Here is a 27820-nt window from a genome sequence, read left to right as displayed (position 1 = left end):
AGGCTCGAGCTCGCCTAAGGCCAGTTGCTGACCACCGCCATGGCCGGCAACCGGCTAAGGGAGAAGAAGAAGAAGAAGAAGGGAAAAAAAAAAGAAAAAGAAAATATTGAAATAAATGGTGAAAGAAGAAGAAGAATTTAAGAAAAAGGAAGTCATTTTCCTCAAAAGTGAAGGTATTTTGTTCGCAAGAAGGAAAATATTTTCCATGGGAAGTTATTTTTCGTTAATCGAACACCAAAAAATATTAATGACACAAATAGTCCATGAACTTTGACTTAATGTGCAATTTAGTCCCTGAACTTTTAATTTGTTTAATGTAGTCCCTGAACTTTAACATAATGTTCAATTTGGTCCCTGAACTTTTAATTTGTTCAATGTGGTCCCTGAACTTTTAATATGTGTTCAATTTAGTCCCTGAACTATTTGAAAATGTTCAATATAGTCCCTGCACTTGAATTAATGGAAGGACTATATTGAACATTTTCAAATAGTTCAAGGACTAAATTGAATACATATTAAAAGTTCGGGAACCACATTGAACAAATCAAAAGTTCAGGAATCAAATTGAATATTAGGTTAAAGTTCAGGGACTACATTAAATAAATTAAAAATTCATGGACCAAATTGAACATTTGATCAAAGTTCATGGACTATTTGTGTCATTTTTTTCAAGTTATTTTATGTAAAACGAACATAGCCTAAATTTCAAAATCGAGCTCTACCGTTCAAAGCAAGCAATGATTACTCCATGAAAAGGCGCATTCATGTCCGATTCAAACAGTGATATATCGTTGGGTCTATGATCTATCACGTCCGGAATAAAGTTAGGCAATTAGAAATGCTTTTTGTAGGATATTGCTTCTCTCTCTCCCCTTTTTCTTCCTTTAATATTGTTGATTCAGAATAAGCAACGAGAAAAAGATGGGGAGCACGTGTCGAACACTCATGTTGTTGACCTCTAAGGCTGATTGATTCATTTCCGACATTGATGTATGTTAATATCAAACAAAAGTAAATCCGATGCTGACCCAGTTGACAACCCAAGCAATCCAAGGCCTCTTAGATTAGTTCGATTTGTATGATTGGAGTGGAAGAGGGAGGGAGAACTGAAAATTATCTTCATCAATTGTCATTCCTAGACATTCTTGACACAGGACAAAAGAGGATGTAGAGACGAATTATTCCTCTTCAAAAGTAAATTTACAACTTCTTGCTTTACATATTACAATCACAAGCTAATTCACAAAGTTAAGCGTTCCATATATATCAATCATGATCTTTCTCTGTCTCCGCCTCATATGCTAGTGGCTTGTGTACAGGAACGAAGAGTGGCTTGTCCTCGCAGCTTCTTCAATCAAGTGAAACGTCAGAGATTTATCTGATACGAAGCTTCATCTAAGTGTCAAGAGTTGGGCTTCAACAGTGATTGAAGTTGAAACTCCCTGTTTGGTGTCTGTTTAACTGCTGCATTGAAAGCTTTCTCACTTAGCATCAGAACTTGAAGAGCCACCACCACCAAGCTTAGGGTCAGTTTGGTAGAAGACGACGTCCCCAGTGTCGCTGACGTAGTGATCTCTCTTCAAACTTTGTATTAACATCCCGATCAAATGGAAAGGCAACGGGCTCGACTTCTTTGGCTCCCGGTAATATTTCCCGAGCACCGGCTTTGCCGCTTCCGTCTGCATCATCGCAAATAAAAAAGGTATCTCTCATAAATTTAACAAGAGACTATCATTATCGAAGCCTGACACTTCATAGATATGCATTATCTGATCTAGCCTAACACAGACAGTGACAGGATGAACCTACTTCAATAATTCTCACAAAATTTGCGTTTACGCAACAAAGCTTCTATTTTTATCAATTAGAGCGTGGTCCATTTTTTTTCGACCCAAAAGAGGGAAAATGTGTATAACTTACGGCTTCAATCAAGTGATAGTGAGGGATTTGAGGGAAAAGATGGTGTATGACGTGAGTTCCGATATCATGGTGAATGTTGTTGATCCACCCGTAGTCGCGATCCAGCGTGGTGAGCCCGCCTCTTAAGTAACTCCATTCCTTAAAACAGAAAAAGCGAAAGAGACAACCTTCAAGAAATTATGGTCCAAAAACGAGAAAAAAGAAGGTGGAAGGTGCTTTCTTTCATTGAATGACATTACCTTTCCCCTGTACCAAGGGAGTTTGTCTTCATGACCATGGTGATGTAGGTAAGTCACAAAGTCCAGCCACATCACAAAAATCTGAGAATAAGGACAATTGAAAGCACACTCCGATTAGAATTCGTCGCATGCTCGGAAATACTAAGACTGGTGTACAAAACTCAGATACGGACGGACACGGGAAGCAGTAAGTAGACCTTTTGAACAACTGGGTCGCATTGAACAAAAGACCGCCACGTGGCTTAGCACACGGAGTTTTCAAATCGGGAGTTATTATACCAAAACGTTAGTGAAGATAATGATTTAGAAAGAGGAGAAGAGGAAGAGGGATTACCCAATAAGGGATGCCATAGAGCTTGAGCAACTGGAGAGGACCCATCACGAAGGACAGTCCCACAAGCAAGCCCACCATGGCCGTCCAACACGCTGTGGATGTCATCACATCTTTCCTCTCGCTTGCCACGAACAGGTTGCTCTCCGGGTGAAAGTGAGACCCTCTTTTCCCTGGACTTCTGCTCCACTGTGAAATTTACTCTATGTCAGGGCCATGAGAACCTCAATTCCTAACGACTCCATTCTCTCATTTAAAATTTCATTTTTTTTATGATCTTTCAACATTCAAGAATACTTTTCCTATTTCCGAATGCGCCAAGGAAATTCAGGATTAGATCTTAGAAGTAGAAGATGAAGTTTACAGACAATGTTGCTGGCCCGAGGAACTGGAATTGATTTCAGTCAATCACAATCACAAAGGCATATACGAATCATCTGTAATCCCGAGTGGTCATGCTCATCGTGACATCACAAATCAATATCAACGCATCAAATCTTACTCGGAATAATCTAAGTTCCAAACTCGGGCTCTACCATTCAAAGAAAGCACTGATTTCTCCATGAAAGGGTGGACTCTTTTTCATAGTTAATCTGTCGGGTCTATGATCTATCACGTCAGGAATAAAGTCAGGCAATTTGAAAGGCTTTTCGTAGGACATTGCTTCTCTCTCTCCCTCCTTTTTCATCCTTTAATGTTGTTGATTCAGAACAAGCAACAAGAAGGAGATCATCTTGGGGAGCACGTGTCGAACACTCACGAGATAGAAGGGGTAGGCAAGCATGGGAAAAGGGACCGCGAAGCGGAGAGTCCTTGTAATGGCGTCCAAGCTCTTGTAGATTCTCTCTGATAACTGCAAGAAGGAAGAAATCGAATTCAACTTCGAAATTATGATACCAATAATTGAGAAAATGAAGGAAAAAAAAAAGCAAAAACAAAGAAAAAAGTAGAAGGCAGGACAAAGAGGCAGATGACTAACCGGATGCCATGACTCATCATTCTCGACGTGCCCGTGATTCTGATGATGAGTTCTGTGGCTAATTCTCCTGTCAAATTCAATGCAAAAGGAAGTGACGTTTGAAATTGTTAGTCACATCACGAGTCGCATTATTAAGTTATTGACTATACTCATTCTAAATTCTAACTATTTCAAATTTACCGAGCTTCTTATGAGAGAAGAGTCACGTAATTCCTATAAAAGAATCCGTTTATATAAATTATGACAATGAACCTAATGATTTTAGACCTGGATTAAACGAAACTAAGCAAAGTCGTAAAGGTTGGTGACTTGAAGCTTACCATCCATGGTAAGGCACGAGAATGGAGGAATGAAGTAGATGCCCCACCACACTGTTCAGCTTGGGATCGTTCGAGAAACTCCCGTGCCCACTGCGTCGGTTTCAAAAGCAATATATCAGACAACGTTCCGAATCTCCATAGGCAACTCGATAACGCATCGCGCTGCGACTCAAAGGCGGCACCACCAAACCGAAGACACACCCAACACAAACTATAATAACGATAATCTGCATGATATATGATGACATGATACGAATTGCTACGCAAGAGACCGAGCCAGAGGCCGTACCAATCGTGGCCGAGAACGAAGAGGGCCCAGAACATGGTGCCTTGGGCGGCCCAATAGAGCGGCCACACGACCCAGCTGTTCAAAAACGCCGCCCCACAGGCGAGCCCGAACACGACGGCGACGTCCCTCAGGACGTAGCTCATGGACCTCCACGGGTCCTTCACCCAGCAGCGCTTCGGGATCACTGCCCTCACGTCCGCCAGCTTGAACGGCGGCGCGGACCCGGGGTCGAAGAACTCCTCTCCTCCTCCTCCTCCTCTTTCTCCTTCCTCGTTGACGACCCCGTTCCGCGTTCTCTTCTCTCCTTCGTCATCTTCCTCGCTGATCGGATAGACCCGCAATGGGGCGCTCACCCGGGTCGGCAAGAGAGGCCCGCACGGTGGTCCGGTTGGGCGGAGCTTCAGATCTGCGAGACGGACATGCTTTGACGGGAAAAATCTGTTATTCTTCGTGGGTGTCCTTTGGAGTTGCGATCTGGGGATGGCTTGAGGGAGCGGTTTCAGGCCACATTGGGACAAGACCCACGTAGCCATTGCTGAAGAACAGGGTGGTAGAGAGAGAGAGAGAGAGAGAGAGAGAGAGAGAGAGAGAGAGAGAGAGAGCGCAAGGTATATACTATATGTGGGGATTTCTTCTTTTTTTAGAGGGAGAAAAATGGGGGAAGGTGCAAAAGTATCGGGAGCCAAGGGAAAAACAGTAAAGATATGGTGAAGTGTAACAATGCACAGAGAGAGAGAGAGAGAGAGAGAGGAATGAATCTAGAGGAATGAATCTAGATATCTGCAAGAACGAGAGCGAATGGTGTGGTCTGGTACGAACAACAGGGCCCCTCTTTCCCTGAAAGAATCGGTCGTGTCTCTTTCTCTCTCTCTCCTCTGTTTCGAACAAGATTTTCTCTCTCTCTCTCTCTCTCTCTCTCTCTCTCTCTCTCTCTCTCTCTCTCTCTCTCTCTCGTCTCTGTCGCTCTTCTCTTGCAGGTTGTCTGAAGGAAGCAGGAAGACACGAGGGGGCTGTGTGTTATTATAGCTTTCAAGTAGAGACCGTGCTTCGCTCTTTTCCTGCGTTCGTTCTTGCTTGGTTCGTGGGAAACTTCATCTCCCCGACTTGCGAAGGAGGAGGAGGAGGAGGAAAGCTTTTGACCTGTTTATCTTATGGAATTGACGTGGACCTTAAAAGTTTTCTCGGATGAAATTGTAAAGTATCAATGTGTGACCTGTTAGGTACACATGGTTTTCGGAATCTAAACTTTCGGCATTCAGGCTTTGTAGTTTCTTGATTAATGTATAGTGATTGGTGGGGGAAGTCTTTAGGCTTAAAAGTTCGATTCGCCCGGTTCTTGATCTCTCTCTCTTTCCGTGAGATGAGTTTCGCTGGTTTCGGGAGACGGATCGTGTGACTAAGCTCGTCTACACGGCTCTCCAATTCGTTTGCGCATGAAACTCGATCGGTTAGGAATCAAACGTGCTCAGATTAAAAAATCCGAATTTGTGCCACATGACAAGATATGACACGAAACTCGATTGGGTCTTTATAAAAGTCGATACATCAGTCTCTTTATAGCCTCATAAGCTCCTTCCTTCTTAAACACGAGATGCATCTCACATTTTGCTCGAAGTTTTTGGGAGTAAAACGTGCACGGACCAGGAGAGCCCGATTGGTGCAATATGACAATATACGATCGTGGCATGGGAACCACCAGATGCCCGTCCTATAATAGTGCTATTCATCATGGTGGCATTGAAAAGGGGTCGGTGGGAGGATGAGTGAGGCCATACGAGGAACGTGGGTCAATTCGAGGTTGCGTACAGGACAGAAGCATCAAATGGGAAAAGCAGACCATGTGAAATTCCTGGTTTGGAGTTTGGCAAAACGTTTTAGGTTTTGGCAGAAAGCGTGGTTTGACTAAGCCCACCGAGGGATTGGCCATCCCACCTCCAAGTCCTTGATCGGTGGGATCGGCCATCTTTGTCGCTCTCAAAAATTCAGACCTTGATTCCTCCTTCAATTGCTTCTTTATTGTTCCTACAAAAGTTGAAAGTGTGGAGACGTTTTATGGGGGTTTTAACATGACCTAAAACGAGAAACATTGGAATAATTTTGTGATGAACTGAGATTTCTATATTTATGGGGGCGAATATTGTCCTCTCTTTTCTCACTCTCTCTCAATTAGAAGTAGCAACTTTAAATCCTTTCTCTCTACCTGGCAACATCAGATCAGAGGATGCCAACCTTGGGCTAGCCAGGAGGTTGCTTGAGGTGAGGAGACCTCGACGATGTGATTGCGATGCAATGTAGCCACCATGCAAAGCACATCTCTATGCCTTAAACACACACATGCACACGCGCGAGCGCGCACAAGTTTAGGGATCAGAGTGTGGTGGGTTTTGCATGTGATTTTTCTCTGAAGTGTAACAGTATATTTGATAAAGTCATGTTAAATAGGTGATATGGCTAAATCTAGACCCTTGATGTGTCAACTAAGTAAAGGTTAAAAATTTAATATGTAGGCTCCGTTTGTTACGTGGAAAATGAATAATTTGAAAACCTTTTTTCCAGAAAAACGATCGCTTTTATCACTTGAAATAATTAGTCATGGGAAATATTTTTATTATCCATATTAATTTATGTCTAAACATTTTTGTAGAAGATGAAAATATTTTTTGTTCATTCATTTTTGTAAGCGATATAGCGATACAAGTTATCGTTTTTAGGAAAATGTTTTTCCAATTTTGAGTTTTCCATGAAACAAATACACCCGTAAATTTACGTGAAGATGTTCATCCAACTGTGAAATATCTCCTAAATGTGAATTACTTCTTCAAAAAGTCCAACGTTGAGCAAACATGGCTTGCTTGACTAATTAGACATAAGATGTTATCGATAGTAAAAACATTTTACGTTTACTAATTATTTCAAGCGATACAAGTGATCATCTTAAAAAATGTATTTTCTTAATCGTGCATTTTCTAAAAAACAAATGAAGCCAAAATTCTCAAAATCTTCAATAAAATTGAGGACCAAAGATCAATGAGGTTTTTCAATAGCTATCACTTATTCATTAACTTGCTCACCCTAATCATTCAAGACATTGAACTCTCTTAAGGCTCCGTTTGTTTCATAAAAAATGAATAATTTGAAAAATATTTTACTAAAAGAGATCGCTTATGCTGGTTAAGATAATTAGTTAATAAAAAATATTTTCATTATCAACAATAATTTATGTCTTATATTTTTCATTTATTAACTTTTGTAAGCAATACAAGCGATCGGTTTTAAAAAAATATTTTTAAAATTATTCATTTTCCGCAAAATCAACTAAGCGTGAGACTCTAGTGTAATGATCCTACTCTACACAATAATAATAAGGGATTACGCCCACTAATGACATATGCCTGCCACACTTAATGACAGCAATGATTGAATTAAATAAACCCAAATTAGACTCCACAATCATGAAAATGATCCGTCTCTGTCCAAATTTTTCTTGGAGGAAGATATCTCCATGATGAATCTGGTGATGCCTTTTTGTAGTTATCGTATTCCACACATAATCATTTCTAACCACGATCCAGTCACGCAAGATGAAAATGGGATCATCCCTATGCAACAAACAACTTTGAATAGTAAGATCGACAATTAGCCTTACTAGTAAGGTCCTCTCGCAAATGCGTTTTCAGGGCATTTTCGAATCAGATCGGAACGATCCGTGCAAAAATTTATTTGATAATTGCATGACTTAGCAAGCGAAGAAGATTTGCAAAGTCAGGAGAAAGAAACCATGAAGCCCTTTTCGTCATTCTCGCGGTACATGACAATTAGTAAGTCATGGGGATTTTTCATCAAAGCAATGCAATGCATTGCAACTTTTAGATGAGAATGAGACGTGCATGCAACTGACTGTAACTGCAAATTTCATGTGCAGCATCTTCCTCTCTTCCCACTGTTGAAGTGTTACACCAGCAAAATCAACATTTGCCATGATTGTTGCCATATCCACCAACAACAAATGCAATAATTGTAACCTCATTTGTTCGAGCACTCGAAGCACTACCTACATTTCCAAGCACAAACGATTTATTTTTTATTTTTTTAGAATTTTCTCATCATTGCTACTTTGCTCTTCGGTCATTTTTCCTCTCGTTGCACAACCTACTCATAGATTAATCATCGAGAGGTCACGTATCTAACATCAAAGTAAATACAGTATACAAGTGATGTGACGTTGATTACTTTGACGCTCCCTTCTTTGTAAAAATAGGACGACAAATGATATACAAAAGATGCGTTTGGTTCTCTGGATTTCTAGTCATAATAGAATTTGATATGAAATCCAGAAATTTTGCTATATCCTATCTACTGTTTGGTTAATAGCCGTAATAAAGTTGGTTATTTTCATACCCTATCATGTCCATTGTTTGGTATTTACAACATCAGTGTAAATGAATGCACAAATAGAGATTGTTAAAATCTCTCATAATTCAATGCCAAATCTAGTAAGAGAGAAAATATGATCTTTCACTTTTGAGATTACGAAGAGTGTAGTGCTTTGATTCTATTGCTACTTTCGTGAAACTTCAACATAAACAAAGTTACGGAGGAAAAGAAGTTTCAACTCTATTGTTGCTTTCATGGACTTTTGACATGAATTAGAGAGCTACGAAGGAGAAGAAGATTCAACTCTTTTGCCGTTTTCATTGAGCTACGTGAACTAAAAACTACGAAGGAGTTGCAAAGCTTCAACATGAGATATAGATGAGAAAGAGACAGAGAGGGTAGGTTTTTTTTTAGAAATTCCAATGCCCCTCATTTTTCAAGAATTAGAAAGAGAATTTTTAAGTTTGAATTGTTCATTTAAAATCTGGATTCTTCTACTTATTTTATTTATTATTTTTCCATCTTTATTATTTTTTTATTTCCGTCCATCATTTCTTAATAAAATTTAATCAAATAATAACTATACTAATACACCTAAAATATGTAATAATATAGATACTATATTATATATATATATATATATATATATAGACACATACACACAAAATATATATTACAGAGTAGAAAGAAATTCGAGTATATAAATAAAAAATTAACAAATACAAATGAAAATTATTTTTTTGTTATTTTGAAATTTCTTTTTATATTAGAATTCAAATAATATTTATATTTTATTATTATTTTAGTTTTATTATTTAAAAAGTTAGTCATTCGAGAATAATAGCTTTTATATCATGAATACAAGAAATCCTATCCACATTTACCCTACATCTGCCATAGGATAATTTTACCAAAGCTATATCTCCCTTATATCCGATTTTATCATGTCTTATGTAGGAACCCACATGATAAAATAAATGCTCTTATATCCCGACTTTTATCCTAACCACCAAATGTAGCCAAAGTGTTTTTACCCGCCCTACCCCGAGCACATGACGTTCAAGAACGGGGGATAAGACGAACAAAAACGGTGTATTGAAACATAAGGTGTGGGCATGATGAAAATCCGAAACTTGGTTCCATATCATAGCTTTGCTCAAATGGCAGGTAACCGCGAGGGAGACCAAAGCTTCCGCTAAAGGAACTCACTTATCCAAGTTGACTCCATTAAAAGAAATATTCCATATATTATTATCCTGTAAGATCTTAAAGAGATATTCAATATTCGTAAGATCTCCAAGCACTATCTATGTTTCCAACAATTTTTTATGTGTTAATGGGTCATCATTTGATGGCCAGGCCTTTGTCTTCGCACAATGTACCTAGGAAAAGTACCTAAAAAGTCTTCAACTCATTAATACCAATTCAGTCATAAATATTTCAATTAGATCAATTTAGTTCTAAACATATTACATTGTGCCAATTGAATCCATCCAACCAATTTAAGTCTGAAATCGTCGGCCGTCGTACGGTGTCCACATGGCATGGCTGGCGCTAACCCAGAATTTTTAATATTTTTTTGATTTTTTATAATCTTTCTTTTTTTCCATTCCCTTTTCTTTTTGATAGTGGGCAGTTGCCAACCGCCAACCACAAGCCATGGCCGGCAAGGGCGACTGCTGGGGACCCTCGCCCAAGCGACACTCAACAAGGCCATCCTAGCATAGGCGAGGGTCAGCCTCGCCAAATCTAACAAGGAGGGCCCTCGGTGGCGCTCGCCCTCGCCCAAACGAGGCTACTCTGGCCTCGGCGAGTGTCAGCCTCGCCAGATCTAGGAAGGGGTGCCCTCACCAACCATGTGCTATAGCCGGTGGCTACCAACCAACCATTGGCAAAATTAAAAGGGAAAGAAAAAAGAAAGGAAAGAAAAGGAGAAAACAAAAATTATTTTTTAAAATATCCACGTCAGCGGTGACTGTGCCACGTAGGACGACCGGCGTCCACGTCAGCAATTTCCAACATAAATTGGCCGAATAGATTCAATTGGCACTAATACAAATGATTTAGGACTAAATCAATCCAATTGAAAGGTTTATGACTCAATTGGTATTAGAAATGAGCATGGTCCGGGTGGGCAATTGCCACTATGGAACCAAGAACCACCTATGAATGACCAGTTTCAAATAATTTGAATCGGGAACGCCCGCTGGTTCCATGGACCACCCAGGAACCGAACCAATCCAGGTGGGTCCATGGAACCGGTCCCACCAGGCTTCACGCAAATGGAGGGATCAAGAGCGAGAGAGGGAGGCGATGAATGGTCGAAGGCGCGGCTGTGAGTCGATGAATGTGTTAAGCTTGAGAGTCGGGACCATGAGTGAAAGATAAAGAGACGACTCAGACAAAGTGAGAGCGAAACGAGACGAGCACTCAATTAAGCGCATTGAGCTTCAAATTAGAGATTCTAGGGTTTTCATTTTTCTTAAAAAAATTTCTGTTTTTTCGGTTGGAAATTTTTCTTAAAAATTATATATATTACCGATCCGATCCGATCTGGGTGGACGGTTCCACGTCTAGAACCAGGAACCGGACCGATACTCACCGGTTCCACTAAATTGGAACCGGGAACCAGACCGATCCCCATGGAAATCGCCGGTTCCAAACCGGTCCAATCTAGTTCCAAGCGGTTCCCGGTTCCTTTGCACTCTTAATTGGTACCAATGCAACAGATTTAGGACTTATTTGTTACTTTTCCCCCAACTGATCCTGATTTGCAAAAGAGAATATGCTCTTTTCGATAATCCGTCAGACAAAACAAAGCACAAATTAAGGATCTTTTCACTCCTTTTTCGACCCAGACGAAGCAAGAAAACTAAAGATTCTCTAGCGCTTCAGCCCGGTAGCGAAAAGATAATCCACACTCCAGTAAGTGCTGTTTGACTGATTATACCGATGAAGGTCGATTTGTTATCCCATGGGCATTCACTGATGGTCTAGGAACCATCGATCGATATTGACTAGCATAACATAATTCATATTCTTCATATTTATTTCATTGTACTTCTCCTGTCAAAAATCAGCGCAATGACATTCTTCTATCAACTATTTTACCAAGAGAAAAGGAGAGTCCATGACCATTGATTGCTTTACAGGAAAGAAGATTCGAAACTTCAGGAGAGAACAGTAGCATCTACCTTGTGGCACCTTTTAACTGACAAGCTCCACTTCCACAGTTGATGCCATCTGCACACTCATTTGGACAACAGTTGGTGGCCACCCATGTATTTGAACAAGATAGCCACCGGTGGATGGATGCATAGTGACGTAACAGAAATGTTTTGCTCATATGTGCCACCATTTTCGACTTTCCATGACCTTGACAAGCTCATTGGCTAGTGAAGCAAAATCTTCAGCTCCAGTTTGCAGTTCTGCAGTGCGCTGGTTGATTCTCTGATAGAACAAAAACAAACACGAACTAAATTTCATCAGTACACGAAAAAACGTTCACCAACACAACCGATATGCATCAAGAATATTAAGCAAACAGTCACAAGAAACATAACATTATGGACATGTCCATTTTCTTCAGTTATACTACATTTTATGTACATTCAACACTAAAGCAACTGACTAATGCTATAATTAAAAACGACAATTGCCCTGACATATTTCATTCATTGAATATATGATTCAGCCAAGCCTGCACCGTTCCATTTAGAATTTGACTTATGCTTGCTTTGCGAACGAATGTTTACATATTATCAGGATGCAAATTTTATGTCCCCCAACAGCATTGGCAATAAAAACATGTAGACTACTAATAGACGATAAATGCACTAAAAGCTTGTCTTTATAAAGAGCATGACATGCAGTTTCCAGACTTCTGGAGCAGCTTCATTGCATGCCTATTTGTGTCTTTGATAAGAGACTCCCGCAGTCACCTTAATCATGTTCAACTTGGAGTTATGTTCTCATCCGAAATCGAGTAATTTTCTTTTTATTGTAATTTTCACATAAAAACGACTAATGTCCTTGCCATTCCGGTGACATCTATGGAAACTCATAACATTGCACTACCTCCAGTTTCGCCTGCCTTTCAAGAAGCTTGTTTCTTGCCTGTTCAGCCACAGCGGCGGGATCCTGAAATCATTTGCCACATAGTTTAATACCAGTTCACTAAAACAGTTTTAAAGAGTGCGTCTGCATAAGAGAGTGAGCAAGCAAGAGAGAGAGAGAGAGAGAGAGAGAGAGAATCCGGCATCCATTTTGCTTACCCTTTTCCGATATTTAGCAATTATTTCTTCGGGTGTCCTGAGTCTAGGTTCCATGACATCCGTTGCGCCTTCGAATAACTTCTCCCTTTCCGTTCCTTTTACAGAAGAAAATGGTAATCTAATCTATCACATCATGAAAGTCAAATATGTCATCATGTAAATCATGTAGTGAAATGGAAAATTACTGTTGTCTTGATTTTGGGGTTTATAGACTGAAGCAGACGCCATTGGTGCAGGATCATCAATTTCAATGTCATCTGTGCAAACAAGAACCTGAAATTTAGACGATAGCCAAAAAGTAAAAAAAAAAAAACCAGGATGTGGTCGCAGAGATGGACCTAACCTATGCTAAGCTCCACTTCCTGATCATTTGTGCTAGAAGATGGATCCACAGTTTCCTGATTATTTCTAAGGGTTGGTAACTGGTCTGCAAATGGAGATTTTGAGAATACATCCTCTAAATGAGTAACACCAGATTTTGAAGTCGCAGCGTGTTTCCCCTTGTTTGCTGCTTCTCGCATTTTAAATCCTTTCACAATGCCCCTCAGAATTCTTGGTGATGAAGCCTGGATTAAAAAGAATTATGTAAACATACAAGTCATGGAGATTGTTGACTAGGATGCCAAAGAAAAGAAAATAGCATAACCTGTTTTTTCTTCTGACTAGAGAAAGTGAGTGCAGCATCTGCAGCAGCAGCAAGAACCTGATCATGGAGACAAGGCAAAGCTTCCAAGGCCCTACAAAATGATCTTATATTATTTGATAAAATTCGAACTTTTACAACAATTAAAAAAAATCACCTAATTACTTAAATTTTCGGTATACAAACTCGATTTAATAGTAGCATAGAATACCTGAGATCATCTTCATCTTCAAGAGAGATGAGAGCCAATTCACACCCATTTGCCTATCGTAGATGATTACAAGTGAATCCTCAAACAAACCAAAAACATGCAGATTGCAAAGGAAAGTAGACAAAATATGCTTTTAAAGAAGATCAACTTGAATGATGTCTATCATACGCCCTAGCTGATGGAAAATCGTGATGGAACAGATACCATTGCACCAGTTTTCACTCCCTCCATTGACTATGAAGGGTAACCAATTGATAGATGGATACAACCTAGAACTTCTCCTAATAATTAGGTTCATTGTCTATCATTTATGTAATACCAGGGCAATCTGTGAACCGTCAGAAGCCATCATCTTGTCCATGTTTGCCTTGAAATTCCACCTTAGAATTGCCACTAAAGAGCTTACTTTCACCAGAGCTAAATTGGGCAAAGATCTGGCAAATTGACAAAAAGAATAGTGAGGAATGCTCTATTGGTGAGTGACGAAAATATATCTCAGAAAGAAAAACCAAGCCAGAAAGCCAGAACCAAGGGAAAATTAGGTTGTTTATTCCAGTTCTGGAATATGATCATAAGCCTGAAATTCACAATTACCTGATTTCAAGGTCTCCAGTCTGGTATAGCATGGCCAGCCCACTAACTTTCCCATCTTTCCTTAAAGTTGAAGTCCAACAGCAAGGCTTTGCATGTTTCACTTTGCGACTAGTTTTATGATTTCCCTATGTGAGTTTAACAATTAAATTGCTTGAAAACATAAGAACGACAAATGACTAGAGTAAACAAATAGAAAGAAACCTGAATGACAGATTTTGTCAAGTAGAGGCACAAGGAATCTTCGTAGCATAGCAGTAAAAGTGAATCCAGCAATCTCCCCGCTGAACATGCTTCTTTTGCAACTTTTCCTTCAGTAGTAGCATCTTTCCTGGACGAAGGAGTGTCCTTAGCTGACTGCTCTGAAGAGACTGAAATGTTGTCATCTGAAGAAAACTAAAATTCTGTCTTCAGCAAATCATAATGAACTAAATGTATATTATTGTTCACTAACCAAAATATTTCACTTGCCTATAACATACATGGCAATTGGAGTAGATTTCTTTTTCAAGAGCAGTGGACGAGAACTGATCCGTTTACCCGTGCCACCATCTATAATAAGAATCTTTGCATCCTTGGTCAATACAAATACAAGCTCATCTATAGGATCAGTTTGCATATTCACTTCCGCAATCTTTTCACTCTTCAGTGTATTATCAATGTTACTGGATGATCTCCAATAAATGGAAACGACAGGTGAGAGAGAGCCACATGAACAGTCTGAGCAGAATAAAACTGATACTGGACCCATGTCAAGCACTGCAACCTGAAATAGAAACATAAAATCAGTTTTCTCAAGAAAGAAAATCAAGCAGAAAAGGTAAAGTATACTTGAAAAATCAAGCACTATAATCCTCACTTGACCAGACTGAAATCCGACAGCGAGTTTGGTTGCATGATTCACAAACTGTAATACTTGAACTGGAGAGTTGAAAAGAGAAAACACAGCTTTACACTGGCATGCCTCTTCTGAAAGCAAAGGGTGCACTGGCAAGTTTGAAGAGTATTAGGTTAGAAAAATGTAGAGGTCCAGAAAATCCTACATTATCACACAAGGAAATGGTCCAGCAGATACAAGGAACTCTTGCAGGAAAGATGCCATAAAAAAGAAATACTCAGAATGTACAGAGTCTAGACCAGAAAAATCCAGTGAATTCTCTAGCCAATAAAAACTCGTCTGATTACAACAATTAATCTTCAGCTCACTTGAACGATTATGTCTCTTATACTGCCAAGCACAATATGCCATTACTACAACTAGACATTCCACCTAGATTGCAAACAAGCCATTTTTGTCTGATCTTGAAGAGGTTGTTATATACACATTTCCAATAGCAATGCAACAATAGCCAACATCACTCTGAATGGTTGCATTTGGTTTGGAAGATCATGTCAAATTCTACAGATTTCCTGCAACCAGCATCCAGAATCTTGAAGAGAAATCTATCTTGAAGAGCATATTGAGATCGCAGCTTCACTTTAGAGACTCGGGTTCCAATTCCTACAATTACTCCAACATGCGACGGCTCACAGTTTGGATTCTCTTTCCAAAAAAAATCAAATTGCACCCATTGTTCCCAGGATAAATTATATTATTGTAGTGTTAAGGAAGATTTTAAGGGTTACCATTAAACAATGGCTGACACCCAAAGGATGAATATTATGTATCCTGCAAGTAAATAAAGTAGACTTCCATTATGGTACTAAGCGTTGTCCAAGTTTTCATTTGAATTTCTGCTATTACATTTCACTCCAAAGATAACCCATTGTGCATGTGTTGTTTGCAAGCAGAAACTGCTTTTCTCAATGATGGTGTTTGTAATAAATCTCGATATCGAAATCACCTTCATGTTTAGAGTCTGTTATGAAGTGAAAGTTTTTGTCAGTTGTCCCACTCTTGAGATTATATATGACCACCTGGACAAACAAAAAAGGGGGTGAGGCTTTATGCATTCAACACAACATAAAACAGAAGAATTTTCAGGAAAAGATGTTCTTCTGACCAAGCCACTTTCGTTGCCAACAGCCAAATTCAGTGTGAAAACACACAAGTCTAAAGATGAAACTGATGCAGTTAAACCAGCCACTTGAATACCTTGCACCTGGCAATTCAAAGCTTTGATTTCAAAGATGTATATTTGCAGTAATTTTAGAATAAGATTAAGGAAGATATGAATAGGAATAATAACCTGTCCTTGCAAAGTAAAAATAGAAGACAAGATAGGGTGTGTCGCATCCCACATCCTCACAGATCCATCTTGATATCCACCTATGTAGACTCTGCCAATTCCACTCTCTTCAGTACTTGATAATTGACAAGGCACACCTCCAGTCAAGGGCCAATCTGATCCACCATGTATGGAAGCTGCTGGTCTGGCCACTGAACTTATCTGCATAAATACAAAGAGGACAAACAATAGTATCGAAGAACATTTAGTAGAACAATTAAGTTAGCTAGGGTAGAGACATGCAGGAATGCAACCTTTGAGAGGTCCTTTGATGAGCATTCTGGTAACTTATAAAGCCTTGCGGAAGTCAGCAATGGATTTCTCAATGGTATTACTGTAGGAAACTCTAAAGCAGAAACAGATGGTTTTCTCTCATGTTGAGACATCAAGGTAGAAAGGTAGGAGTCATCGTAAAAATGCAGTTGCCCAGGATTGGTCAATAAAAGAAGATCAGCACTTCGGCTACCCCCTGCTCCAACACTTGGTAACAAAATCATGTCCGCAAAAGAGCCAGCTAAGGTGAGATCAACACGACCGGTACATCTCAGAGTTTCTGCCCCCGATGACCATTCAAGATTTAAAACCTGAAGCAGTAGATGAAATTGTAAAGGGCGTAATCCACGTTGATAGGATTTAAAGGGTTCATACAAGCAGCTGCATTAATCCATCACCTGATTAAAGATAACCTAAGAAATATGATAATCATAGCTGGTCAGAAATAGGACAACCAGGCAACAAATTGTCAAGTAACTAAAAGTTTGCTACTTCACTCATTATTCTGGTAATATGGTAAGTTGTCTTCAAGGCAAATGTTTTGTAGTAAAATATTTTGAATTTGATCCGTCTAAAGCACATCAACATGTTCATGAATATCGTATTTTAACTTTATTGAGTAACCATGAAATGAGAATTAACAGCGAACTGAGCTATAATAAGTTATGTCGTACTGTCAAAACTTCTTCAGCCCCTATCTGATCACCACCATAGGCAAAGAGAAGGCCGTTATAGTTGTGAGATTTCTTGGTTGGAAACCACTGCAAGACAATGACAGGGAGTCTCCTCTCCTCAGATGACAATCGCAGCCTAACAACATCACTTGACGGCAAATTGTCCCCCGGGGCTTTATTGATGGAAGAAGAAGATGTTTTCCAGAACAAAATATCTCCATCTACGTATCCTACAGCAGCAATGGACCCATCACAAGATGCCCAACATAGAGCACTGATTTCTTTCTCCCCAAGATCGCATCCAGATGTATCATCTGAAAGATTATCGTCTTTGAGAGCAGAATTGGCAAATCCATCCTTCAAATGGAGATCTTTACCCCCCCCAGTGAAAAGAATCTGACCTTCAGAAACATCCCAAAGAATAAGCAGCCCACTCTCATATGCAATAAGTACTCTGCTAAAAAAAAAACTCATTATTAAATCAGAAGACCACATAAATCCAAATCCTTCAATAATTACTCATGAAGCTAAAATGATGAGGTCTTGACCATGCAAACATCTTGTGAGAATAAATAATCCAACAGAACATTAAGTACAGTAGTATATAGGTCGCTCTTGTTTGAGCTATAGGTAGAGTTTTCCGGAAGAGAAATTTTACTCCACACTAATGGACAATCTAACAATTACGGTTTGAGAAAAATATGGTCTGTCCTGTTAGGATTAGAGGTAAGCAATAGGAACAGTCCGAACATGGAACCGCCCAAACCGGCCGGTTCTAGGCAGTTCCCGGTTCCTAAAATTAGGAACCGGTGAATATCGGTCCGATTCCCGGTTCCAGGTGTGGACCAACCCACTTGGACCGGGCTGGTATACCCTAATTTTTTTTTATTTTCTGCTCTTCTTTCTAAAAGTAAAGGAGTAACCGCAAAAGCCCTAGCCTCCTCCTCTCTTGCACTCACGACCCTAGCCACCTCCTCCTCCTCCTCTCTTGCACCTCAAAAACCCTAGCCTCCTCCTCCTCTCTTGCACTCACGATTCTCTTCCTCTCCATCTCTGCTTTCTCTAATTCACCTCATCGCAGTCACTCGCGGCCTTGCCAGTCGTGGTCTCGCCTCTGGTCGTACCTCGCAGTTGTAGCCTCGTCTCCAGCCCTCCATCGCAACCTCACAATCGCAGCCAGCTCAATCGCCTCGATCTCTGTTCTTCCTCCGGCCCTCCCTCGCAATCACGGCCTCACCAGGCGCCTCCGGCCCTCCCTCGCTGTCACTCACAACCTCGCCTCCGGCCCTCCCTCGCAGTCGTGGCCTCAACTTCAGTCATCACTTTCGTGGTGAGGGAACTGTGGATCTCACTTTTGCGGCCTCGCCTTTGGCCATCACTTTCGTGCAGTTGCTGAACGCCGGTTTCGGGACCCACCAGGGACCAAGTGGGCCGGTTCCTGGTTCCACAAACTAGGAACCAACGCTTTTGGTCCAATTCCGGTTCCAAGACGGGAACCGGCCCACCCTGGAACCGATCACCCCTCGTTAGGATGACAGCACGTTATTCGTTCATTAATTTGATGATTGAATTCAGAAGAGATGATGTGAACAAAATGTTCCAGAAAGATAACAAAATGGATCCATCTAAGTCATTCTGACAGAAGTGAATTCCTTGAAGACAGAAATTGGATCATGCCTTCAGCATACAACTTCAAGGATTATAAAGCGGCATCAACACCTACGATAAAGGGATGACTACTGCATATGTTAGCAGTGCAAATTTGAATCAGAAAATTGTCCAACTGGTGACATATACATTCTTAAGATGACAGCAAGCACAATGTGCCTACTATCTGCAAACCAAAGCTATGACCAAATCAGTACACCTAAATTAAGAACAAGATTGTCTGAAAAAGATAATTAGATCAGCAACAAAAGAATAACTACAAAGTCTCACATACAGAGTGATATAATAAATGAAGAGAATTGTAGATGACTAAAGTTCATTGATCTTACCTATCCCCCAATAGACATGGTTGGTGGAGAACTCCAACAATCGGATGATGATCATCCGGACATGAAATTCCCAAAACTTCTGCAAAGAGAACAAAGGAACTAAATCACTGTCTGAGCATAAACCATATTATGAAAAATCTATGAATGAAAGGAAGTTGACAACACAGGTAATTGTGTTAATCAGGCATATATCAGTCCTTTTAGCATCAGCTGTATTCTTTGAATATGCTCCGAACTCGTGGAGACAGAGTTCCACACCAGTCGGTCAATCTAGTAAACATGTTTGATATTTATTGTTGACAACTTTCCTGACAGCTTAAGCTTTTAGGAGAACAGCTAATTCAAATGGTTTGAAAGCTTTGGGTCAAGGATTCGAATCTTGGCACTCGTTTTTATTGTCATTATGTCTGTTACTCCTGTTTGCCATCCAACTGTACTCTGATGAGGTTATGACCACGTCTTATATTTCATATGTAATGTCTGGTTATATACAGTACTCAATTTGATAAATAGCATTTTAACTACCTAAGTAATTTAGTACATGCGGTATACGACTTTCAAACCTTATTTGAGAAATTTTCAATTTGTTCAGAAGAAGGATAGCATATGACTCATTATCAACCTTAGATTCAACCTATTCAAATTCCTTTATAAGGTAACTAGTGGAACTAGTTCTTAAGGTGACTACAAAAGAAATACAAAATTGGCTGTCAACACATGATCCTCCATAAGATGTAAAACAGTCTATATATACATGACATGAGAACCACAAAATATTCTTCTAACCGTACATGTATTAATCCAGGTATGTGTTTCCTAAGAGTAATTTCTGTGACTGTGAGACATTGTTCAATTTTTTAAGCTACAAAAATGCCAGAAACAAACTACCTTCTAATTAAAAAGAAAGCCATAACCACATGCATGTGAGAAAAAAACTATATGCAAAATCCTATCCGTAGCAGCCTAAAAGAAAAATTCTTTCCCAGGTGGGGTTAGCCAATGGCATGAGAATTAGGCCATCAGCAGATACTGCTAATCATCATCAGCTTCGTGATGAGTTTAATCAAGACACCATTTAACAATGTCATTTAACTTCACAAAGTTCTAGATCAGTAGATCAGTAAATTTAGAAACACTCGTCAATGATGAAAATACTGCAACAGACTGACCATTCAGAAAAGGAAGGAGGGGTTACTGCTTATCGTAGTTGCAGGAATGTGATAGGGCAACTGGCAAAGTTCTCCACTTTCAGCATCGCATTTTAGTACAGAAAGCAAACCATGCTCATCACCAATATAGCTGCACGTGATTATAAAGTAGCTGTAACTTGAAGCATTTATAACTTATTGACTTGCAAATTGGAATGAAATAAGGGACAGATAAAATCACTGCACAATCTTACATGAAGTTGGAGCCTGCGATTACAGAAAAAGCTGTAATGTTTGATTCAAATTGTAAACAAGAAGCTAGGCTTCTGCTCTCCAGATTCCACACCTATAAAGAACGGCAAACGATGTAACGAAATTTTTTTACTCTATTATACTTCATTTATCCTAAGTCAGAAATCCCAAAAATGAAGCCTAAGCCCCTGTTGGTTCATGCCTGAATGAAGTTGTCGTTCGAGATACTGACTAAAATTCCCTGGTTCCTCAGGAACTGTCAGAAAAGAGGTTAACAATTAGTCCTCGGTAAAGGAAATTTCAAGAGGCTATCTAAGTACTACACAAGCATGTGCAGCAAAACAAAGTTCTACTTCCATCAACCTAGCAGACAAAGCAAACACAACAAGACCAACACTGCAGTCATAACGCTGCAAAATAAGAGATCAATTTCCCAAAGTTTTTTAATCATTTTATCTATGCATCGGTTTAAATTATGACCAATAAGCTCCTTCCTTCAAGCTAAACCACCCAAAACAAGATTATATAATCTAAACAGAACATATCATTCGATATGTTCACTATTGAACAAAGAAAGCCATCACGCGGCAGCTTGCATGAAAAAATGCCATACGTAATACCTAAAAAATGCGAAACAAAAGAACAAAAATAGAAGGTAGCAACCACATATATCCACAGCTACATGAAAAGTAAAATACACATCCGAAAATCAAGACTTGAACGGATTGATGACCCTCGTTTGCAGTTGAAATAATTTAATACCACAAAGGGTGGAAATAAATTCCAAGATTATTACCAAACAGCACTTAGAATTCTATAATGTGCTGTCTTTAAAGTATCAATTTTACAAAGAAGAAAGTTAAAGAGGTGCTATATTCCATAGTCATCATCATGTATCAAAAGCTCATCAGACAATCTCTCTCTCTCCCTCTCTCCCTCTCCCCTCCTCTCCCCCCCCCAAAAAAAAAAAAAAGAGAAATCAAAATGACATGCATAAGCTCCGCTTCTTCAGGATAAAAGCAGTCAAAATCTTTCTCCCACTAATATTGCTCAATATCGTTGAATGGAAATCACTCCCTCCTAACAATATGGAAACTATTTTTTGTCTGTACTAAATTTAGGAATACGATAAATTGGATAACAAGAGCATAGAACCGAGACATTTTAAGTCATTTGACATCAGAGCTCTTCTACATCTATAAGTACTCAGTTTCTCAAACCCACATCATGTAGATTTTCCAGTTCTATTCTAGCTGTGGCTCGAAGAAATTGCTCGTAGTAAACTGGTCAAAGGAGATAGAAAATGTATCCTTCAGAGAAGCCGAAGCATTTGATGCCAGGTGCTCTTAGACTTGGTAACTTTTAACAGATTTCACTCATGCATCTTGCTGGTTATGCTGTCGAGCAAAGAAGTACCCTGAGGGTAAAAAGTCAGTAATTTGAATACTCCTATCAATTTTTGCTTAAAAAGTACTGCACATTAGCCTTCTCATATAACAAGCTGAAAACCTAAATATTAGAATAGAAAACTTCTTTGAGAGGTTCATCAACATATGCCATTCCCTCTTCAAATACATAATGAGAGCATGACAAGCAGCAATGATAATCTGCATTTCATGAGAAGCAGACAAACCTCTAAGTGTTTGATAGGAAGTGGTTTAGGAGATATGAAAAGTCCTTCAATGCCATCACCGCCTATCACTTTGATCCTGCCATCTCTGCAACAAAAGTATGAACGTACAAATGCGTGTTCAGTTGTGTAGTCCACAAGATGCATGGGATTATCAACTCTTCCAAGACTTCCATCAAGAGAAAACGGCAGCATTTCAACTTACAGGGTACCGATCGCCAAGAGGCGCTGAATGGGGTCAAAAGCAAGAATTGAAGCTGTGGATGGGACCCCATAGTGGACATAAACGCGCAAATCCAAATCCTTCCATGCTGAATTGCCATGCTGTGCATCACCCTGCATGAGTAGTCTCTTCCATTAATCAAGTCATCACACGGTAAAAAAATCACCAAACAAGAATCATAGAAAGAGCAGGAACATCTAACAAGCACCAAAGTGAGACTTTAGCGCCACATTAGAATCCATCGACCACAAAACAGCGCGATCGCGCATCTCGAGCTACCAGTCACGCGCAAAACGTCTGTAATCACTAAACCGGCATCGGGAGTGTATAATTCAGTCCTCGTATCGTTAGGTGGCGAGAGACCACGTGAATATAAAGAGCACGTCAAGCACTACAAACAAATTAACAACCCCCCTTTCGCATTGCGAATAGGGCCAAAAGGGCACGTTGGAAATTGACAAATGGGGAGCCAAATGGAAATGCTTTTACATAAATGAAAAGACTTCGAACACGGCAAAGTCATCACCGTTCGCTGGTACGTGAATGACTCCCGAAGAAAACAACGGCATCAACTCCAAGCTACGACAAAGGATTCCGATCGACCGGTAGCGGAAAAGAGCCGCAACGAAGTGGGAAAAGAGGAGGAAGACGACAAGACACAAAAGAAGAAGCGGAAGAGAAAAACCTGGGGAGGAGGACTGTGGATCGCTTTCTCGAACAGTCGCTTCGCGAACATGGCGGAATCAGGGCAGCCAAAAACTTGGAAGATTTCGAAGGTTTTTTCGGTTTTCCAGATTTGATATGATCTTGCAATGGAGACGATGTTGTAGCTGTTCGGGGCTCACGGTCGTTTCGAGGAACGACTTTGTTGGATTCGATGCAGCCGCAACAACTCCTTTTGTCCCAAAGTCCATGGAATGGATGGCTGTGGTGGAAGATTAAAGCAACAGAAAATACCACCAAAAATTCCAAACTATGTCACTTGTAACATATTTATTCTGAACTTTTCTTTATGATACGAAAAATTTTAAACTATGTCACTTGTGACAAATTTACTCTGAACTTTTCTTTGTGACACGAAAAACTTTAAATTATGCCACTTGTGACATATTTACCCCACAATACTTTGACCTATTGGCATTTTCTTTTTTTTTCTTTTTTTGTTTTTTTTCCTTTTTTTTTTCTTTCTTCTCCGGCGAGGGCGGTCCTCCTCACCGGCGGTGGGTTGGGCGAGGGCAGCCCTCGCCCAACTCAGGCGAAGGCTGCCCACTGCCGGCGAGGACCGCCCTCACCGGCTTCCCTTGCCGGAGAAGAAAGAAAAAATAAAGGAAAAAAAATAGAAAAAAGAAAAAGACGAAAATATCCATGGGTCAAAGTATTATGGGATAAATGTGTCACAAGTAACATGATTTGGGGTTTTTCGTGTCACAAAAAAAAGTTCAGGGTAAATTTGTCACAAAGTGACATAGTTTAGAGTTTTTCATGTCACAAAAAAAAGTTCAAAGTAAATGTGTCACAAGTGGCATAATTTGAAGTTTTTTGTGATATTTTCCCTTAAAACAAAGTTGGTGTTTTTTCCGCTCCTAATTTGGCTAAAAACACTCCTCGGTATAATATTTTGACAATTATACCCTCCACGGGTCCCACCTTTATTATGTGTTTCCCATTTTTATGATTTCCTTCTCTTTTTTTCTTATGAGTCTCACATTCTTTCATCATCGTCCCCTCTCTTTCTCTCTCTTCAAGAAATCATCTTCCTTCCTAATACCCTACAGCGGAGTTGAGGAGGATGCGGAGCGCAAGAGGTAAAACACCATCTCCAAAAACAGAATGAAAATCCATAGCATGAAAATCCATAGCTTGAAGCTCCAATTCAATTATAGACAAGCTTCTTCATCATGTTCAAGTAAGAAACTAAAAAACAAAATCGGATCACCACCTCGAAAAACAGAACGAAATAGAAATACAAAAATTTCTCCCGCAATTAGATCAAGATGTAAAAAGAAACTGTACTCCTTGACCCTCGCCACTCTACACAGACAGTGCCTCCACCCTCACCACTCACACCGTCAGTGGCAGCATATTCAAAGTGATGTGGAGGTCCTGAGCTTCGATCACCATCACATGCAGGTACCGCAGCTTTGGAGACTGGTAAACCTTATAGCGCATGTGAGCCACATATAGCACCTCCGAGTTCCACGCCTTGGATGCCAATCCAACGGAGAGCTAGATGTCGTCGGAGACGCGACTCTTCTTCTCTGCATCGCCTCCCTCAAGGTGGTACCATAGAGGATCCAGCGAATTGTCCGACAGATTGCAAACCAACACATTGGAGAGGCTGAAGCAGACGCCGCAGAGGAAGGTTTTCAATGGCGAGTCTCAGACGAAGATCTCCAGAGTGGAGCTTTGTCGACTCAGGCTTGTTGTGGCCTCACAATTCCAACAATATCACCCTTTGCATCCTCATTAAATATACTTGAGGATACGACATTTTACAAAAAGTGTGAAAGGAGAATTGCCTGCAAAAGAGATAGAAGGAAGAAGATGAAGGAAATTGGAACCCATGAGAAAAGAAAAGAAAAAATCCAATGCACAGTAGCTCTTGAATGTCGAAAGGTGGGATGAAGGATAAAATTGTCGGAACACTACATTAAGAAGTATTTTAGCCAAGGAGAGAGTGGAAAAAGCATCATATCGAGTTTTATTAAGTTCTTTATAAGCGTAAGAAAATACTTTATTAAATTGATTCAATCGAATCATTCCATTAACTCCTTCCAATAAAAAAATATTTAGCGATTACAAAGCGTCTAATCAATCGTTGCTGTGGCGCGCATTTGTCACTCATATTCAATAATAAATTAACACGTGTCAGATGAATTTTTCTTTCTTCCTCCATATCTGCAGTCGTCCATGGCTGCCGGTGCTGCATTCAAGCATCTTTTGCCAGCTTTTCTAATATGGTTGTCCATGGCCACCGGTGCCAAACGAACCCTTGTAAACTCACAGCCATGGCTCCAGATGTAAAAGTTCGGCCGGGCCAAATCGGGAAGCAGCGGCCATGGGCGAGCAAGGACGACGGAGGGTGCTTGGCTTGGACGGAGCAGTACCGGCTTGGACTCCATTACTCGCAGTCCTTAGGTCTGGATTCATGGCGACCAAATTTGGACTTTGATGCTTGTAATTGTTGCCGTGGAGACTAGATCCGGACTTCTTTGCTCGCCTTTGTTGCTTGCAGTTACAATCACAACGACCAGATCTGGACCTTGTTGCTCGCTCGTTGTCATCGGCGGACGGGTAAACTCCAACGCCGGCTCGTCACAATGTCGTTGTCGGTCCAGTCGGTGGATGGACGAGCAAAGCTTGGAGACGTGGCCGTGGCTTGATATGGATAAGTAACAAGCCAACTGCAAGCGATGAAGGAGGGATAGCTTGGGTCGACAGCAAGCGACGCTGGAAGGGGTGGAGTTGGTGGCCGAACGAGTGGTTCTCTATGACGGAGGAGGCAGCGCCGCCACCCATGGACAACAACTAGAGTAAAAGTGGGTGTTGGAGGAAGAAAGAAAATTTAGATTTTTATTTTTTTATTTCGCCAGCTCACATGTGTCAATTTATTATTTGATATAAGTAAAAAAAAAAACGCATCACATGACGTGACTCTTTGCAATCACTGAATATTTTCTCCCGTCCAATTAATGTTGACATATAATTTTTTTATTATCTTCTATATCCTACATGGTTGTGACATGGCTAAAACGATATCGTTTTAGTTCTAATCTGATTTTTAATATAAATTTTATATAGATTAAATTTAAAAAATAAGCTAAATCAAAAAATAAAAAAGGGGGAGAAATCAGGCAGCCCTTGCTGTCTCTGCCCCACCCTCACCAAGAAGGTGGGGGATGGCCGGTGGGGGTCACCAAGACGATCGGAGGGTGGGGCCGTGGCGACGACAAGGGCTGGAGCCCTCACCTCATGGTTTCTCCTCTCTTTTGTTTTTAATTTAGCTTATTTTTTGAAATTAATTTTAATAAAATTTGTATTAAAAATCAGATTTAGACCCAAACAACATTGTTTTAACCTTATGTTTCATGATTTAGCCATGTCATCGCCCATAGGAGAGAGAAAATAAAATTAAAAAATCACAAACATTTTCCGTTAGTTAAATATGACGGAGTTGACAGAAGGACTTGATTGTATCAATTTGACAAGTTTTAGGACTTAATTGCACTTTTTATAAGTTTTAGGACTCAATTGTACTATTGTGATAAGTTTTAGGACTTCTAGTGCACTTATCCCTTTTTTTTTTATTGTATTGGCTTTGCACATAAAATTTATCCCTAGCGTATTTGCATTTAGAGCATGGGACTATTATCCAAAAAGTCGTAAACCAATCTTTTATAAACCTTTTGATGATTTGTCACTATAGTCGTTCCGGAAAAATTTAGGATTTTGGCCCATCATACAATAAATTTAAGACTTTTAAAAAAAAATTCCCTTTGGAGCATTACTTGAATCTTTTTTTCTAAATACACTCACTTAAGAATTCATGATTAGCTCTGTCTTCCTCCATTTCAAATTAGAACAAATTTTCCCCAACCATATCTAGGAGATCAGCCTCTTTATTTCTAATACGACTATACAAGATGGATTATGACAATAAGTTGAACGCCCTCGTGTAGCTACATCGGGTGTAAATTTTCGCACGCTAGCCAAGAAGATAGTAATTTGCGAATTCGATATATCTCGGTAGGACATGCAATTCTATAAGTACGAAACTCATAAACGAAATAGTTAACCGGAGGTCACCCTTATCCTTCTACAGTAACAAATACTGCATGAATTCCTAGGAAAAGAAATCGCTAATCTGTTTGGGTCACGAATGCTCATGAAATCGCATAAAAACTCTGGAACGAAAAATGAAAAAGGGAAGCCCTGCTTTATTAGCCGGCCTCTTGCGAATGTCTTTCATGTGCACATCTATTTTTAGAGTGGTTGTGGTGATGTCCATGTTTATAACTAACTAAACCGAGAGGTCTTCGCGGGAAACATTATTATCAAGAATCCTTATTTTTTGGCTAGAATCCGTTATTATTATGAGAAGATGTAAATGTAAGCAATAGTGAATAGTAAATTTATAGGAAGGATGATATTTCCTTAGCCGGCCTACGTTCATTGTCTATCGGGAGATTGCACATAAGGTCTTTTGTCAGTGTTTAGGCCCATC

General features: G+C 39.9%; 2 protein-coding genes across 4 annotated transcripts; both read right to left on the bottom strand.

Moving 5' to 3' along the window:
- Positions 1-1103: 1103 nt before the first annotated feature.
- LOC115672365 (omega-3 fatty acid desaturase, chloroplastic-like) lies at positions 1104-4646 on the bottom strand. 2 transcript variants are annotated; one of them, XM_030594162.2, is made up of 8 exons: positions 4079-4646; positions 3790-3879; positions 3470-3536; positions 3251-3343; positions 2494-2679; positions 2160-2240; positions 1921-2058; positions 1104-1679 (listed from the first exon to the last, which is right to left on the bottom strand). In XM_030594162.2, exons 1-8 carry the CDS (start codon positions 4609-4611, stop codon positions 1482-1484), a joined length of 1386 nt encoding a protein of 461 aa, XP_030450022.1. In that variant the 5' UTR covers positions 4612-4646; the 3' UTR covers positions 1104-1481. The 2 variants fall into 2 exon arrangements, with proteins under 2 accessions (XP_030450022.1, XP_056172464.1); XM_056316489.1 differs by lacking the exon at positions 1921-2058.
- Positions 4647-11433: 6787 nt separating this feature from the next.
- On the bottom strand, positions 11434-23515 carry LOC115672298 (uncharacterized). Of its 2 annotated transcripts, none has more exons than XM_056316587.1 (24): positions 23282-23515; positions 22579-22709; positions 22377-22461; positions 20946-20999; positions 20746-20837; positions 20539-20642; positions 19344-19422; positions 17347-17800; positions 16654-16983; positions 16361-16561; positions 16175-16273; positions 16016-16088; positions 15031-15158; positions 14643-14937; positions 14376-14557; positions 14175-14299; positions 13900-14014; positions 13581-13633; positions 13373-13475; positions 13070-13292; positions 12912-12983; positions 12727-12821; positions 12530-12592; positions 11434-11902 (listed from the first exon to the last, which is right to left on the bottom strand). In XM_056316587.1, exons 1-24 carry the CDS (start codon positions 23330-23332, stop codon positions 11795-11797), a joined length of 3315 nt encoding a protein of 1104 aa, XP_056172562.1. In that variant the 5' UTR covers positions 23333-23515; the 3' UTR covers positions 11434-11794. The 2 variants fall into 2 exon arrangements, with proteins under 2 accessions (XP_056172562.1, XP_030449935.1); XM_030594075.2 differs by having other exon boundaries at positions 13373-13463.
- Positions 23516-27820: the final 4305 nt, after the last annotated feature.

Source organism: Syzygium oleosum, unplaced genomic scaffold, assembly GCF_021117445.2.
Source record: "Syzygium oleosum isolate NSW1041296 unplaced genomic scaffold, Sole_v2.1 Sole_v2.12, whole genome shotgun sequence".
NCBI classification, from domain to species: Eukaryota; Viridiplantae; Streptophyta; class Magnoliopsida; order Myrtales; family Myrtaceae; genus Syzygium; species Syzygium oleosum.
This window is presented reverse-complemented; position numbering and strand designations above follow the sequence as displayed.

Coding starts and splice junctions, on each gene's coding strand:
- LOC115672298 (XM_056316587.1), bottom strand. CDS start 23,332: ATGTTCGCGAAGCGACTGTTCGAGAAAGCGATCCACAGTCCTCCTCCC. Junction 22,462..22,578: donor CTCTTGGCGATCGGTACCCT/GTAAGTTGAAAT, acceptor CTTTTGTTGCAG/AGATGGCAGGATCAAAGTGA. Junction 12,984..13,069: donor GGAAGTGGAGCTTAGCATAG/GTTAGGTCCATC, acceptor TTGTTTGCACAG/ATGACATTGAAATTGATGAT.
- LOC115672365 (XM_030594162.2), bottom strand. CDS start 4,611: ATGGCTACGTGGGTCTTGTCCCAATGTGGCCTGAAACCGCTCCCTCAA. Junction 3,880..4,078: donor TTCGTTCTCGGCCACGATTG/GTACGGCCTCTG, acceptor AAACCGACGCAG/TGGGCACGGGAGTTTCTCGA. Junction 2,680..3,250: donor TTGCCTACCCCTTCTATCTC/GTGAGTGTTCGA, acceptor TAAATTTCACAG/TGGAGCAGAAGTCCAGGGAA.